A 16,684-nucleotide genomic window follows, 5' to 3' on the forward strand; every position below is an offset into this window, starting at 1 on the left:
ACAGCATTCCACAACCAAGGCTAATGCTAATCCCCATCTAATCAAAATACGAGGTGCTTGACCTTCTCAGCAATCTATTCGGATGTCCTCACATCCTCTCAAATATTACAGCATTAATGCATGGTGAGAGACGTGGTATGAGACTGGAAATCCGTCTTGATTATGAGTTAAGGAGTTCCACTACTAGGAGAATGACTGGAGTTGTGAAACCCAATCTCTGAACGTGAGTTCACCTTTTCCATTTCAAGCGGACAGGATAGTAGCAGACCGCTGATCGATCCTGTATTAACTAACACATAGGATGGTCGACATCTCCTCTCTTCCCTTGTTTCCAGAAAATGGAGCACATTTTCAGTTCCAGCCGCTACCTCAACCCTCAATTCCAGCGCCCCTTCGGCCTCTACTTTCGGTATCCAAGTTCCGTCAGCTGGTCCCGTCTGCTGCCCCCCCCCCCCCCCCCCCCCCCAGACTCCCCAGCTTCATCAGCTGCTATTTGACTGAATCCTACTCTCAGTAACCTGCTTCAATCTGCTCCGCATTTCATGTCTGCATCCCTCGCCCTTCTTCGAGAGCTTCATATTCGACAGCTTGATCAGCGTGTTCAGCCTTCTGTGCCCAGAATCGGATTCATCCTATTCCTTCAAACAAAACCAGATCCTGGCTTTCATCATCCATGGTAGGGATTCTCTCTCTCTCTCTCTCCTCCCCCCCCCCCCCCCCCCATTTTCTCCATACCAGCAGTTCGCCTGACCCTTCGTGAGATTCTTAAGAGCCTTCCCTTCTGCCTCCCCTTCCCGCCTGTCTACATCAATGAACATTCTCTGTTTGCTCATTCTACTCTTCGGAAATGCCACTTCACCCCATACAAGGATCTACCTATGGAGATCATCTGCATCTGAGCCCTCTTCTGTCTTCTCAGGAGCTCATAATCCACAGTTTCTTCTACTTCTAATTTTACTCCATCATTCAGTTGTGTACCTCCACGACGGATCCATTTCAGCGTGGTCACTTCATTCAGCGGTCAAGCAGAGTCCCCTATCTGCCCATTCTTTTCAATGTCAAGGTATTTCTCTGCATCTCAGCCTTCTTCAGTCTCCTCAGAACTCGAAGTTTCTTCTGCTTCTAATGTACTTCATCATTTGGCCGTACCTCCAAGATGGATCAATTTCAGCATGGTTAGTTCATTTAGCTGTCAAGTAGAATCCCCTATCTTCCCTTCTTTTCAACATCAAGGTATCTCCCCAGCAAGAAACCTTAACCCCCCCCCTGCCCCCTAGACCCTCAGTTCATTGATTCCTCTCACTCCTATCACCTCTCATCGCTGGTTCTCAACCCACCTCTCCACCCTCCAGAGCAAGCCTCCTTCCTCTACCCCCCCCCCCCCCCCAGGACCCTCAGTTAATTGATTTCTCTCGCTCCTATCATCTCTCATCACTGGTTCTCAACCCACCTCTCCACCCTCCAGAGCAAGCCTCCTTCCTCTACCCCCCCCCCCCAGGACCCTCAGTTAATTGATTCCTCTCGCTCCTATCATCTCTCATCACTGGTTCTCAACCCACCTCTCCACCCTCCAGAGCAAGCCTCCCTCCTCTACTCTACCCCACTCCTCGGATCACTCGTCACTGGATCTCAACCTACCTCGCCTCCAGAGCACGCCTCCCCTACCCCACCCCCCAAATCATTCTGTAGGCACAGCCCCCTCTGCTGCAGGGGCCAACATCAATCACAGTCAGATCATGAGTGTGGGGAGTTGGCCCTCTTCTGCAGTGGATTCTTTCATTCATTCATTCTCCTCTCATAAAGTTGCAGCCCATTTTAAAATCGCTAGCATGCCCGGAGTGGGGGCTACCTGTCTGCCGGAGCCACCAGAGGTTTTCCCCTAATTGGCCTCAAGGGGTTTTTTCCTCTCCACTGAGCGGCAGGTATACACATAGTCGCATCCTACTAACAAATTACTAATCTCCCTCTGTTTGTCCTGTTTGTCCTTCTGGTCTTTTGTTTATGTTATGCGTAGGCATGTACTGTCTCTTGTTTGTCGCACGGTGTGGGAGTTTTCGTGAGGTGCCGGGGGTCCATCCTTTGGGGGGCAAGTGAGTCTCACTTCCCCGACCTCAGGGCTAGGCATCCGCCTCCCTTACCTTCAGGGGGGTTCTCACCATGTGAGTCAGAGCGGACCCCCGGCCAAACTCTGTCCTGTCGCAGCTCCTGCGCTCATCTTGCCTTACTCGAGGCTCTGTTCTATTCTGCCTCTCTTTCAGGACGTGGTCACTCGTGCTGAGTCCTATACTAACCGCAATGCTTTGTCCTTATTTCAGGTCCCAGGCAGCGTGACGTCTCGGCCTATCAGGGGTTTTACGAGCGCCTCTTACAGAAGTCTCAGATGCTGGGTACCTCTCCAATCTCCTCTCGAGGGGCGGCTTTTCGAGTCATAACCCTCATTAGTGTTTTCGGTTGCTGGGTCCTCTGCCCCTGGGATGTGTCGGCATCGTCGCCCTCAGTCAGCGACCTCTTTTCTATCCTGTCCTCGATTGCTGGGTCCTTCGCCCCTGAGATGTGTCGGCATCGTCGCCCTCAGTCAGCGATCATCTTGTCTATCTCATTTCGGTTGCTGGGTCCTCTACCCCTGGGATGTGTCGGCATCGTCGCCCTCAGTCAGTGACCACCTTCTGTCCTACTAACAGCTCCTTGCTGCTTCTTCTGCCTTACTCTTCAACCCAGCTCACGCCCCGTGAAATGTTAGCTTGCGTGGTTCAGGGGGCGTGGAGCTGGGTGCTTCCAATCTTTCAATCTCCCAATTTTCTAATTTCCTGTTAATTAGCATCTATTTTCTATTTAAGCCCTGATCACCTGCACCTTTTCTGTCTAGTGTTTCGTTTTCCTCCTCCTCCCCTCCTCCTCCTTCTTACATGCCTTCGCATCGGTCGTCTCTGGGGGGCAAGTGAGTCTCACTTCCCCGACCTCAGGGCTAGGCATCCGCCTCCCTTACCTTCAGGGGGGTTCTCACCATGTGAGTCAGAGCGGACCCCCGGCCAAACTCTGTCCTGTCGCAGCTCCTGCGCTCATCTTGCCTTACTCGAGGCTCTGTTCTATTCTGCCTCTCTTTCAGGACGTGGTCACTCGTGCTGAGTCCTATACTAACCGCAATGCTTTGTCCTTATTTCAGGTCCCAGGCAGCGTGACGTCTCGGCCTATCAGGGGTTTTACGAGCGCCTCTTACAGAAGTCTCAGATGCTGGGTACCTCTCCAATCTCCTCTCGAGGGGCGGCTTTTCGAGTCATAACCCTCATTAGTGTTTTCGGTTGCTGGGTCCTCTGCCCCTGGGATGTGTCGGCATCGTCGCCCTCAGTCAGCGACCTCTTTTCTATCCTGTCCTCGATTGCTGGGTCCTTCGCCCCTGAGATGTGTCGGCATCGTCGCCCTCAGTCAGCGATCATCTTGTCTATCTCATTTCGGTTGCTGGGTCCTCTACCCCTGGGATGTGTCGGCATCGTCGCCCTCAGTCAGTGACCACCTTCTGTCCTACTAACAGCTCCTTGCTGCTTCTTCTGCCTTACTCTTCAACCCAGCTCACGCCCCGTGAATATTAAAATATAAGTAATGTAATTCATTTGCAGAATCAGTGTGATACCTGGAAAAAAATGAGCCAATAAAGAATCTTGTAGAACACACGCATGGTTGTACAGTAGTTCAAAGTAACATTGCAGTTGAAGTGGAAGGCTCTTTTTTAATGCCTATCCCATTACCATTGAAGATTGTACAGTGTCTATTGAGATTACTTATGACTTCAAGGTAACGTTACAGTTTACCCCCTGGAAATACATTTTACTCTCTCAGTGTTAATTAGAGGGTAAGATACTCCCAGACCCAAAACCTTAACTGGAGCACTGTGTGGGTTCATTAATAATCAGGTCCATGCTGTTTGTTTTCAGACTTCCCTTTTTTCGTTTCATGTCTTGCAAGTTATTCTAAAACAAGTAAAACAAATTACTGTACTGCTGTTGAATATAAACGAACTTGTTATTGTGATGTAATTGTAAACATATAATGTTTCAGCAGAGTATTATTTCTTCTTTGACACCTGTGGTGGATTTAAGTGGTGTTTTTTGTTCAAAGACTAAAGTCAACCATCTATGTAAAGCCAGGTGCCAGAACATCTTATACCCCCTTTACCTTAGTAGGTATTAGTAATACTTCAAATACAGTGAATGTTAATTGGGAACACAATCATTATCTGTAATGGGCTTCTGTTTATTTCTTAAAAGGGAGGGAATAAACAAAGACAAACAAGGTTCACTGGTAGCAATGACAGGAATCTAATTGGATTTTTGAAATTTTATCTCAGTGTTTGTGCTGCTTGTTCAGTGCATGCAAATTGCACTCCATTGTTCTTAGATTAACAGATCCAAACAGCAGCTTTACTGCAACAACATGTGTAACCCATTAACTATGCATACATACATACACACATGTGTACATTGGTGGAGTGTCACAGCCATTGTACATGTATCTCTGCACCTGATCACAGGCCAACGTCAGCCACTTAGGCTTACATAACAAGTGGTAGGGAAGACTAGGGAGGAATATCTGATTTAAGGAGGAGAACCTTTCTGCCATGCACAACTAACATTCAAAAATTTAAATCCCTAGGGTGTATTGTATTAGATGGGAATTCAAGGAATGGGAATTGTGTGTGTGTGTTTAAGATAATACTATGCCTTTCATATGACTAAAGGATTATAATAAGGCTGTGGAGTTTGTACTGAATGGATGATCAACTTATAATAATTCAATAGAAAATCATATTTTACATTTATATTTCACTTCCTGATGGAGTAAGTGACAAAAGTGATGGTTGATGTCTCGTTTGTTTCTGTTTGTTTTCTTAACACAGACATCTGAGTTTGAAGAAGCACCAGATTGCACTAGCAGGGCAGGATATATCTGAGACTCCTTCACTCCTCACTCAAGTGTCTCTTTTGACCACTTTCAAGACCGCAGATGTACGTTCTAATTAGATTAGTGTCTTGTTTAAAGGAATGAATCGCTAAACCCTTATTCTTTTCCCATTTATATAGTACCGTTATCCTCAAGATTTTATTATGACTATTTTGGAAATAAAACTTGCATTTGTGGTCATCTAAACTAAGTTGACAACTTCTTTTCCAATTTAAGTGCAAGAACAGATTTTTTTTTTTTTTTTTTTTTTATAATTCTGGTCTCATTGTACATGTACAAATATCAAAGCCATAAGGCAACATTCTAAATGTAATTCTAATACTGTTAACCCCCTTTTATCAGTGTGCCATTAAATTGTCTTAACTGGTTGCTAACTTAAATGGCTGCTAATTGTGAACGCACTGACTATTACGTTATACACCAATTTTGCGGTTTGTCTTTTATTGCAAAAATTGATGGTGTTTATTTTGAATTTTTAAAAAACCTATTTAAAAAGAGGCTGTGTACGTAAATGGGATTGCAGTGCCTTAAAAACCAAAAACAAATGTTCAATCCTTTTGATTGTTAGTTGTTAAGTATGATTTAAGCACATTCTACAAAAATGAACTTTTAACTGTAAGTTGCTCTTACACTTTGTGTTGCCTTTGTGTTTCAAGGAAAAACAAGGATAAATAATAAACTTTTTTTTATTAGTGAAGTGCAATAAGCAGCAAAATTACATTGGACTATGGAAGCATCAGTCATAATAAAGAGTAACTAAGGGGTGGGACCAAGAAAGAAGGTCTGACATCACTGTCCTGCCTTAGAAACAAAGTGAAAATCTAAAACTCTACCAAAACTACAAATACAAATTTGTATTCATGACGACAACAGCAGGAAATGGAAAGTAAGTTCAACATTTTTTTTTGTAGGAAGCTGTTCATGTCCCATGAACTTCCTATCAATAAATGATTCACTTTTATTTTAACGACATACAGGTATATTTTAATAAACTTAATGGGAGGATCTCAATAGCACCTCCATAAAACTTTTAAACCTGATCTTTCATGAAACCCAAGCAATTAATGTCAATTTTGACATGCAGACAGATGGAGAGGTGCCTTCATATCCCCTAGATTCTGATACTCTCACTAGCTTGGTCTAAAGTATGTCCAGAACAAGTTTCATCATAATTGAATAAGCATTTCTTTAGTTATAGACTTTATTGTGCCATATGGACGGAGAGACAGGCAGACAGGATGCCTCTGCTTACCCGCACATTCATACTCTTAATAACTTGAACTATTTGTCGTTTTCAAATTTCTTCAGAATTTGACAATAACTGTTCTCTTGATAAATTGCTTGGTTCTTCAGTTGCTATCAATTAGTAGCAGCCGTATTGAAGGCTTATGGGAGTTCTCTGGAAACCATGAATGCACTCCACAACACTAGATAACTGGAATGTACTGGTATTCTGACAGATCTATAACTCTGCTATTGACCAAACATAATGCATACAGATGCCTTTTAAATTTTGCATTTTTTTTTAGTTTATGAGCTCTGAGTTCAAGTCAGCAATACTGTAATTTACATATTATTTTAATTTCACTTTAATAAAAATATATAGATTTCCAACTGGCCTTTATTTTCCACACCTTACAACGACAATTCTGTTATTTTTATTTCAGATTACTTCTAACTCCATTGAAACCATATGGTCGAAACATTTAGAGATGCTTTCCCTGATACCTTTCCATCAGCACAAATTATGTTTTATTTCTGGTTATAAACTAGGTGATGAACCTCCTCTATTTAGCCTTGCTGTAAACCAGATTAAAAGCAAACAGTTTGGGTCACGTTTCACACTGTCAAAACTGCATATTTGATTTTCGCTGAATCAAAAAAGGCATAGTCACTTCCTACTGTAACTTAAATCACTTTACTTTAGTGCATATGTTTAACTAAAGCTTGACTTGTTTATTATGTGCTTCAGACATTCAGCTTCGTATTGAGCCTTATGCAAAAGGACATTTGGTTTCGGGTGTAAACGTTGCCACACTCTTAAGTTGAAGGATATTAAGCCTTCTTGCCAGGGAATGTTTTCAACGAAAGAACAGTTGGGTATATTTGAAAAACTGCATACATACTAGTTAACAAATCATAGTCTATCAAGATAGTTTATTCCAAAACGGTTAATTCACTTTTTTATGTATCATTTCTAAAATAAACTATGTTGTAGGCTATGTAGGCTATTTGCATTGTACAGCTAGATCTATTTGAATTAATATGCTTAAATTGTTTTATATATTATTATTTTGTATAAATATTTTCTACCTTCAAACAGTAGTGCTTATAAAAAATATATATATTAGCCTGTAGAAATAGAGTAGTTATACGGCATAGCATGAAAAGGCACAGACAGTTGTATTTTCAACATTTTTGTCCTGCTTGAGGCATCTTTTTATGTTTATTTTGTACCACTGTACCAGTGTCACATCAATGTATGCTACCTATCAAATATTCTTTGTGTACTGCGCATGCTCAAACTATTTCACCCTGCACTGCACAGGCCCGGATTTTTTGCCCGTAAAGATCAAGGACGTTCATCAAAAACTGCTACTGTACTTTTTTTTTGGATGAGAAAGTTTGTGTTTTGTAAAGTTACATTTTACTGCACGTCTAATAATTAGTTTTATACTAAATACAGACAGCTGGTGTTAACCAACGGTAAAGTGTACAATAGAGAGGTAAAAAAAAAAAACAAGATAAAAAGACAACTGTACACTGACTGCAAGTCTTTTATTTTGAAGCGTGGTGTTTTCTTGACATATAGTAACCCTTAAGGACAGCTTTGTAAAATTGTTTTGCAAGTGTATTATTATTATTATTATTATTAGTAGTAGTAGTAGTAGTAGTAGGTGTGAATTCCGATCATGTTGTTGATATTAGTTTAAAAATAAGTAATGTTAATTATATTACATTATTTTAGTACTTCATGTTATTATTATTATTATTATTTATTTCTTAGCAGACGCCCTTATCCAGGGCGACTTACAAGATATCACATTATTTTTACATACAATTACCCATTTATACAGTTGGGTTTTTACTGGAGCAATCTAGGTAAAGTACCTTGCTCAAGGGTACAGCAGCAGTGTCCCCACCGGGGATTGAACCCACAACCCTCCGGTCAAGAGTCCAGAGTCCTAACCACTACTCCACACTGTTGTTTTTGAAATGGAAGGTATACTATTTTACATTAAGAAAATAGTATGTGAATATTTATCATATGGCGCTTGCTCATTTTGTTACTTCTGCAACTTTGCGGTGGACTTCTTATTTTGTCTTGTTCTTCCTGATTTCTTTTTTTTTTGAGAAATTAATTGTCTGTTTCCAATTTAAGTTTGCAAAAAAATAATGCATAATTAATGGTAAATGCACTTCTGTTTGACAACAGGAAAACACCCATCAGATCGCAATTCGTTGCACATGTACCAAAGCCTGACATCACATGAGTCGATTTGGTATGCGTATCACATTCGGTGTACCACTTTCTGACACTACACCTGTACCAAAAATTGACATTACACCAGTAATTTTTTTCATCTTTTTTTTCTCTAAAGTATATTTTTTAAAAGTAGTATTTCATCTTAATTGTCCTATTTTGATAGTAACCCTGCATCATAAACAATACGCTTAGAATTGCCATATTTAATCTGCACATCCATATGCGCTATCTAACAAACACGCCTTTCAATCCAGTGTGAAAATAGTTATGCTTCTCATTTTCCCATATTTAACATACTGTAAGGACAATGCATTACTGCATTAATATATCACCAACTGTTCAGAATTGGTTGAAGAAAAAAATAATAATCTGAGTTATAAAATAACAGAAAAAAATTCTTACATGTGCAAGTCGGTTTAGGGTTTTCTGCTGAGCAAATATGACAAATAGTTGGTAGTTTCTTGACGGGCGTGCATCATAGGCAATCACTTTTAGTATTTTAAATTAAAAGTTATTGTAGGCTATTTCCTTGATTTTACATTTTCATGTATTATCGGTGCATCCAACTAGCTCTGACTTACAAATTGGAGAAAGCAACACAACACGGATATTGGTTTAGGCATTGCGTTTCCCAAAAGAGGAAATTATCGCATGCAAATTGTTCAGCCTACTTTTGCAGAGAAATATATAGGACTGAATAAGTCGTAATTATTACGTGTTTAAGATACAAATTAAATATTGATATTTCGCTGTCATTTGTATAAATATACAATAGGTTATTATTAGCTTCATTATACCTATTTTCAAAATTGCAATATTAATGTTCAAACCAAAAAAAAGAAAATAGGCCTAAAAATCGGGGCTCTTCATTAATGTCCAAAAGCGTTTAATCTTTAAACAGTAGTAATGCATGCATATTTTATGAAATTCTATTTTCGGGTTTGTTGCAGGTATTGTTTCAATTCATACTTGAATACAAAATATTGTGTTTGTGTGGATTTTTTCTTCTTGTCTTTTATTATATTGTAGCCAAACTATCTATCTGTTTCTCTATGTAAATTAATGGGACGGTTTGACAGGTCGAGTGCATGATGTGAGCATAACACCCCTTGAAAGACGACGCGTAACTAAAGAGGTTATTATATTATCATACAGCCTTTAATTCCCACAGCAGCTTTGATGGGGTCTTTCAAAACAACGCGAGTATAACCCTGGAAAGACGTGTAGTAATTAATGAAAAAGCTTAGTTAACCTTTTTGCTTAACTTTATAATAAGTGGCCTGGGGCAAAACTGTTACTTCATCCTTACAAAAACAATGTTATTAGGAACAGTCTAAAGTATACATGGTATGAATAATTCTATTCATTAATTTGCCGGGATCTCCGTTAGCAGACATTGTGGAAACCAGAGTGATTAATTTGTGAGGCTCGCAAGTATTTCCTCATGTTTGAATGTTTATTGCAGTTTTAGGTTTTATTTATTAGCTTTAACTCGGGGAATTAAATGCCATGATTATGAGAAGCTACACTTTTTTTTTTTTTTTTTTTTTTTTACTGCCAATTCGACATTGCAATATCAAACTAAGGGGTACAGGCTAACTAAAATAAGCTGTTTTAAATTAAGTCCTGCTTTTATAATAATATATATGCAACTTATACTTTAAATAATTAATGTGTTTATGTGGGATTCATTGCTCTTGTTTATGCATTAGATATTTGTTTGGGAGTGTTCACCAGTCACATACTTTTGTAATAAATAACAGTCAAAGTAGGCAACAACAATACTCTACCACAATAAAAGAAGAAGAAGAAGAAGAAGAAGAAGAAGAAGAAGAAGAAGAAGAAGAAGAAGAAGAAGAAGAAGAAGATTCTTAAGACAAGATTGCTATTATTGATAATGTAACAATGATTGATAATAAATAATGCATTTTTTAAATTATTTTCTTTATATCTGTCGATTAATAGTCAATTTAAAAACATGGCTGCATTTCCTTGTGTTATTAAAATATAAAACTGGTGTTGGGTTGGTGCATCATTTCATAGAAAAATCACCCAAAGCCAGTGAAACATATTGGGTCATGGGGTCTTTTATGATATATTTGTCAATTTGGCACTTTACCTTGCATATGAATAAGTAAATGCATTGCAGTATACTGTGTTATATCATGTAGAATTTTGGTGGAAGAATAACATTTAAAGCCCCCCTCTCTAGTTAAAATAAATTGGGAAAGAAAGCAGGGTGCGTGGGTGGGACTCTTTCTCCTGCCACAGAGATTAAAGGGTTGTGATTAATTACTCTGGAGTGAACTAGCTGTCAACTCTATGAGTTTCCATTAAATTAGAGGCTCTAGAGACCAATACCCTCATTCAGGTGAGATCTCAACTCTCATACACACAGACAGCAGCACCCTGCAATCCAGCCACCACCAAACACTGCTTTATAAAGCACACTGTACTTGGGAACTACACCATTTTACAGGAGTCAAAACAGCAGAAGACTTCTACTCTGCAAAACAGGGAAGGGCTCATTGGAGGGGAACCAGTGTTTGCACAGACTGCACTAAATGCAACTTTACACGAGCACATTGCAAACGGGAAACCTCAAAGTAAGATATCAAATACAAACGTTCCTACGGTGTAGGTTTTGTAGTGATAAATAATAGGACACAGGAAATGTATTTTAAATTATAAACTGGATTGGAAATGTAAATGACTAGAATTCTAAAGGATGCATAACCAACCATCATATTAAGTGTTTATTGTTTTAGAACATGATGTTTTAATGTAATGGCTAACCAATTCGCATCTTTCAGTGGAGGCTATAGTCGTAGTACTAGTAGTAGTCGTAGTAGTTTAAATTATAAAAAGTTTTCCAAAATAAAAAGTTGAAATAACTGTTTTTATATGTTTTTAATGTGTAAACTGAGGAGCTCACAGAAAGTGCGACCTCACAGTAGTCCTATTTAAGGGACAGTATGTGGACTACACCGACTGCTCAATGGCAGCCGGTGCACCAGACGCCCAAAGTCGGCCGGAGAAAAAAGTAGTAGTAGTCGTAGTAGTAGTATAGCTTATATCGTCAAATGGCTAAGCTAAAGCATTAAAGATGTTTATATTTAATACAGCTACTTACAAAGTAATTCTGTATATTGTAAAAGCTGTTCGTTTGACTACAATTATAGATTTTAAGGACAAAAAAACTTTATTTGTGTAACCTTTAATGTGTAAAAGTATGCGTAATATTTTGATTTACATTAATTAGGTATCTATTGAATTACTTTTGCAAATTAAAACTTTATTTAAAACTTGAAATAGGCCTATGAAGTTGGATAGTGAACCTTATCTAAACGACCTTATTCGTATTGGCCATTTTTTATTAAAATGATCAGTATTTATTTGTTTATTTATTTTTAAATATTAAACTCAGTTTTAAATAGATTCGTATCAAATCAAACTCCTTATTATTTCAGACTGAGTTGCAACCCATGGAGAGTGAGAAATCCCCTATGGAGAGTGGGAATGTTTCAGTGAAAATAATGGATGAGAGTCCCGGTTGCAGTTCCAACTCGAGCCCCGACCCTGACATTGACTCGCTCCTTTCATCGGACACAAGGCGCTCGGACCCGCTCACACGTAACGCTGGTGGCAGGGGCAGGCCTGCAGCTGCAAACGCGGCTCGGGAGAGGAATCGAGTTCAGACACTGCGACACGCTTTTCTGGAACTGCAGCGAACTCTGCCCTCCGTTCCTCCAGACACGAAGCTGTCCAAACTCGACGTCTTGTTACTGGCCACCACATATATTGCCCATTTGACCAGGACCCTGCAAGAGGAGGGGATGGAGGAGGGCGAGGGGACCAGGCATGCTGATGTATTACACTCTCTCAAAGGAGACGGCTACTTGCACCCTGTAAAAGTAAGTACGCTATTGGTAGGACTATTTTTATTTATTTATTTAATACAGTAGGTAGTAAGGACTTATTATTATTTTTCTCAATGAATTCTATTTTGAAATAGGAAGGTTGTTTTTGTATGTATTTATTAATAATTGATATGTAATAGTATTATTCAGTAAGTGTTCTAAATAGTTTGTTTTCACTATAGCCTTTATTAAAAACAATATTGTGTTACTGTATGAGTTAATATTGGACCTGTAATTTCTAGAATTTATTTGTTCCTTAGTTGCATCATTGATTCGTATTGTGTGACTCCAGTGATGAGTTTAGAGTGCAATTATTACGAGTGTAATATGTCATCTACTTTTTTGTTCTTCTCTTATTCATAAAAAATGTAAATAAAGCACAACTCGTTACAATAAAACGTTCAACATATTCAAAGTAATTTTAAACAATGACTTAATGATAAGTCTTTATACTAAAATGCTTGTGTAAATATAAACTGAAACTCCATACAAATGTATTTATACCTTAAGAATGACATGATATTGAGGGTAACCTGATAAAATATAGGCAACCAAATTTAGACTAACCAAATTTAGTGCCAAATTAACGATATTTTTACTCCAGTGCACGTAGGTTGTACCATTATTTTGTTTTACAATGTTTTACATTTTGTTTTCATAAACTCTGTATTTGGCTTGTGTGGTATTGAACAAGAATATTTAATATTAAAAAAAGTGACTATTAATTAGGTATGGTGTACAAAACTAGAGTTTATTTTTTTTGTTACATTTTACACACACGTTTTATACACAGTTAGTCGGAGGAAACAATATTATTTGACAAAACTATGTCCTGTTGTTTCCATTGGAACATTTAAAACAAAAGGTAATGTTGTCTGCAAGGGTTTGTAGCATATTAGACACACCTGAACGCACATAAAGATGCTCAGTACATACAGTAAGTGGAGTATTTTACCACTGATCAATCACAGCTTTATGTTGCATACAAATTTATAGCATAATGCTTATTAGATTTCACAACACCATACTTTAGGATTCAAGTGTCATGTTCTGAGCAGATTTTTACGTATAAGGTAATGTTACTGTAACAGTTGCCAGGGAATACAAATTGTGCAGTTGCTTGAAATTCCTTTTTAATTTTTTTAATTTTTTTTATTGCACAATAAATAAACTTTCACAATGTAGGCTTGCTTATATGTAAACTATTGTTTCTTTACTTTGCAGAAATGGCCTATGCGATCCAGGCTGTACATTGGAGCTACAGGACAGTTTCTGAATAATCCAGGTCAGGCTGAATATCCAGTCCAGGGTGGAGCATCATCAACTTCACAGACTTAACGAACCATCAATGTTTTTTTGTTTTTTTTTTAATTTAATGATCAATCCTCAAACTCAAGAATCTACAGCCTTATAGGAATAAAGATTTTTCTGGAACATTCGCAATCAACCATGTATACTGATGTCAGAAGCCTGAAGTTCAGTAAGAGGTACGAGAGGTTCTGCTAAATTCCTTGGTATTGCAACATACTTGTGACAAACCAGTGCAAAGGACTAAAATGTGGATTCAATGCAATCACATGCATTGCTGTTATTTTAAACCTTTGACACAGTATTTGATAGTACTATATCATAAACTGCTAAAAGCATTTGTTCAAGTGAAGGTCAGTGCTGTGGGTGAAAAGTTATGTAGCTAACCAAAATTCTGTAAAAAAAAAAAAAACATTAATATATTTGTTATATGTATTTATGAATTGGAAGTACGCCATAGTTAATGATTGCTGTGAGATGTATTTTAATGTTATTACATATGTTGTATATATGTATCTATTACTAAATACTACACTCTACTTGTCTAAGATTCTTCAATAATGATTTGCTTTCATGCTTTTAGAAATCCAATTTATGTTAAAGAAATGAGCGCTTCCGCTTGACTGGTCAGCTATGCACTTTCAGTTAAAACATTTGCACTAAATGCATGTCTGAATTACTAAACATTTGTCATGTGAAGTGCACTGTCAGACACTCAACAACAGCCTTGATGTATTGATTGAAAACGTCCTAATTGCGTAGGCCATTCTCCTTGTTAATATTTGTAAATACTGCTGTACTATTAGATAATGAAATGAGAAATAAAAACAAGACTTTAAAAAAAGAACTATTATTATTACTATTAGTGAATAAACACAGCCTATTAAATAGAGTACATTTGTAAGGTACATTTCTAATTGCTGAGTATTATTAACACAAATAGACAACGTATTGAATGTGGACTTAAAGCAAGTCTGATTAGGTGAACTTACATTCTCTTTTTTGTGTCAATTCAATTTTATGAGTGTCATTTTGCAATATGTAGACCTTCTGTTTCTTTTAAAGTGTTGACTATAAGAAGAGTTTATGTACTTCAAAATTCTAAAATCATAATTTATGATTGGCTGTTCAGGGAAAATAGTTATATGTCATTTATATGTTTTACATTCTATTGATAGAATCTAAAACATATTTTTAAGTATTAAGAATTTTAAAATAACTAAGTGCAGTATTTAAATGCTACTTTATTAGAAAACGGTTTAGTTTAATACAACAGCAATAATTGATGTTTTAAACAGAAAAAATAAATAAAAACACAGACACCAGTGTTTTATTACAAAAGTGATGAGGGCCTAATAAGATTTGTATGTTCATTTTTAACACACGTATAAGGATAGCTTATCACAATCCGGAATCATGCAGCATTGTCTGTTATGCAATAAGTAAAAAATAAACACACAAATTATACAGACTAAACTCAAAGGCAAGCCATATAGCATTGTTTAATATAAGTTATGGAGAGTATTATATATACATATACAGAGGTTTCTCTCTGTAAAACTGTCTCTCTGTGTGGACGCCAGAAGTTATTTCACTGTGACAGGGTGGCATCACGGTCTAGGCTTTTTACCGGCAGAGAAGAGACCCAGAGACAGAAAGCTCCAGTTTTCCACACAAAGGGATCTATTCTGACTTGTTTTACACGCAATTTACGCGCTGGAAGAAGGGCTTACATACCCACATGTGGTATTGTAGTTACCATTCATGGGCATGTAAGCCCTTCTCCCAGGGTGTAAACCGTGCTTAAATCAAGTCAGAATAGACCCCAAAGTACACAAACTAACAAAAATAAACACAAGGGCCAAAATAAAGGGTGTGGCCAGCCACCAAACTCCCTTCACCACACAAAGGATTTTGCTTCCTTTTATATAGGTAGCCATTCCCCAATTAGCACTCAATTACCCAATTGTGAAATGGCTGTGATTGTTGGCATTGACAGATTTAACCCCATCGCTGCCACATTCACATACTGTAAATCAGTAATTAATGTATTTTACCATGATATTAACACATCATTTGGTTACCTAATTAGATTGATCTTAAATGCCACTTACATTTTCAATAAAATATTTCTTGACATTTATTATATATGATTCTGTACATACTGTTTATATACCTCATGGCCATTTGTCAAGATAGATTCTTATTCATACTGATATTATTATTTTGTTTATTATCCATGAACTAAATAAAAAGGTGTGAATTAGAATTAGAGAGAAAAAAAATACATTTAGATAATATGCTTTAAACAAAACATACATTGTAGAAAAGGTATAACTAACACGTTTATTTATTTCGCAAAGTACTTTTGAAAAAAAAAAGTTTTTGTTCAATTTATTAAAATATTTTTATTGCAACATATACTGTATTAAGCAGTGCTTCTCAACCATGGTCCTCAGGGACCCCTGGGTCTCCTGGTTCATTCCAACTGAGCTCTCCGTTATTTAACTAAACTTTTAATTGAAATAATTCGCTTAATTAGGCATTTTTAATCGTTTTCAGCTACGATTGTAAGTCGCCCTAGATAAGGGCGTCTGCTAAGAAATAAATAATAATAATAATAATAATAATAATAATTAAACAGTTGGAGATTTCAATTTAACAATAACATTTTTAAGGAATTTGAAATCTGCAACTTTTTAGGAGGCGAGAACAATTAAAAAGGCCTAATTAAAATGAATGATTAGGGTTTAGCGAAGTAATTGAGAGCTCAGTTGGAATGAAAACCAGAAGACACAGGGGTCCCTGAGGACCAGGTTTGAGAAGCACTGCTGTATTGTATGTTGACGCCAGATTGCATTCACAGCAAGGCTGTTATTACAGTATGTCTTTAAACTCTTTTTACAAGAATATAAGAAGAATTATATCTGTTCAAAACAGAACGGTGGCTTTACAGGCTCAGGGCTGATTCTCTAAAACGAGATGCTTTATGAGCTACTTTACTTTTTCTAGG

General features: G+C 37.6%; 1 protein-coding gene across 1 annotated transcript; it reads left to right on the top strand.

The window, feature by feature from the left end:
* Positions 1-10,827: 10,827 nt before the first annotated feature.
* LOC117394543 (transcription factor 24-like) lies at positions 10,828-16,199 on the top strand. Its single transcript, XM_033992871.2, has 3 exons — positions 10,828-11,049; positions 11,914-12,357; positions 13,588-16,199. The coding sequence occupies exons 1-3, from the start codon at positions 11,008-11,010 to the stop codon at positions 13,699-13,701; spliced, it is 600 nt and encodes a 199-aa protein (XP_033848762.2). The 5' UTR covers positions 10,828-11,007; the 3' UTR covers positions 13,702-16,199.
* Positions 16,200-16,684: the final 485 nt, after the last annotated feature.

The sequence above is a fragment of the Acipenser ruthenus genome, chromosome 3 (assembly GCF_902713425.1).
Source record: "Acipenser ruthenus chromosome 3, fAciRut3.2 maternal haplotype, whole genome shotgun sequence".
Classification (NCBI taxonomy): Eukaryota; Metazoa; Chordata; class Actinopteri; order Acipenseriformes; family Acipenseridae; genus Acipenser; species Acipenser ruthenus.

Coding starts and splice junctions, on each gene's coding strand:
- LOC117394543 (XM_033992871.2), top strand. CDS start 11,008: ATGCAACTTTACACGAGCACATTGCAAACGGGAAACCTCAAA. Junction 11,050..11,913: donor TGCAAACGGGAAACCTCAAA/GTAAGATATCAA, acceptor TTATTATTTCAG/ACTGAGTTGCAACCCATGGA. Junction 12,358..13,587: donor GCTACTTGCACCCTGTAAAA/GTAAGTACGCTA, acceptor TTTACTTTGCAG/AAATGGCCTATGCGATCCAG.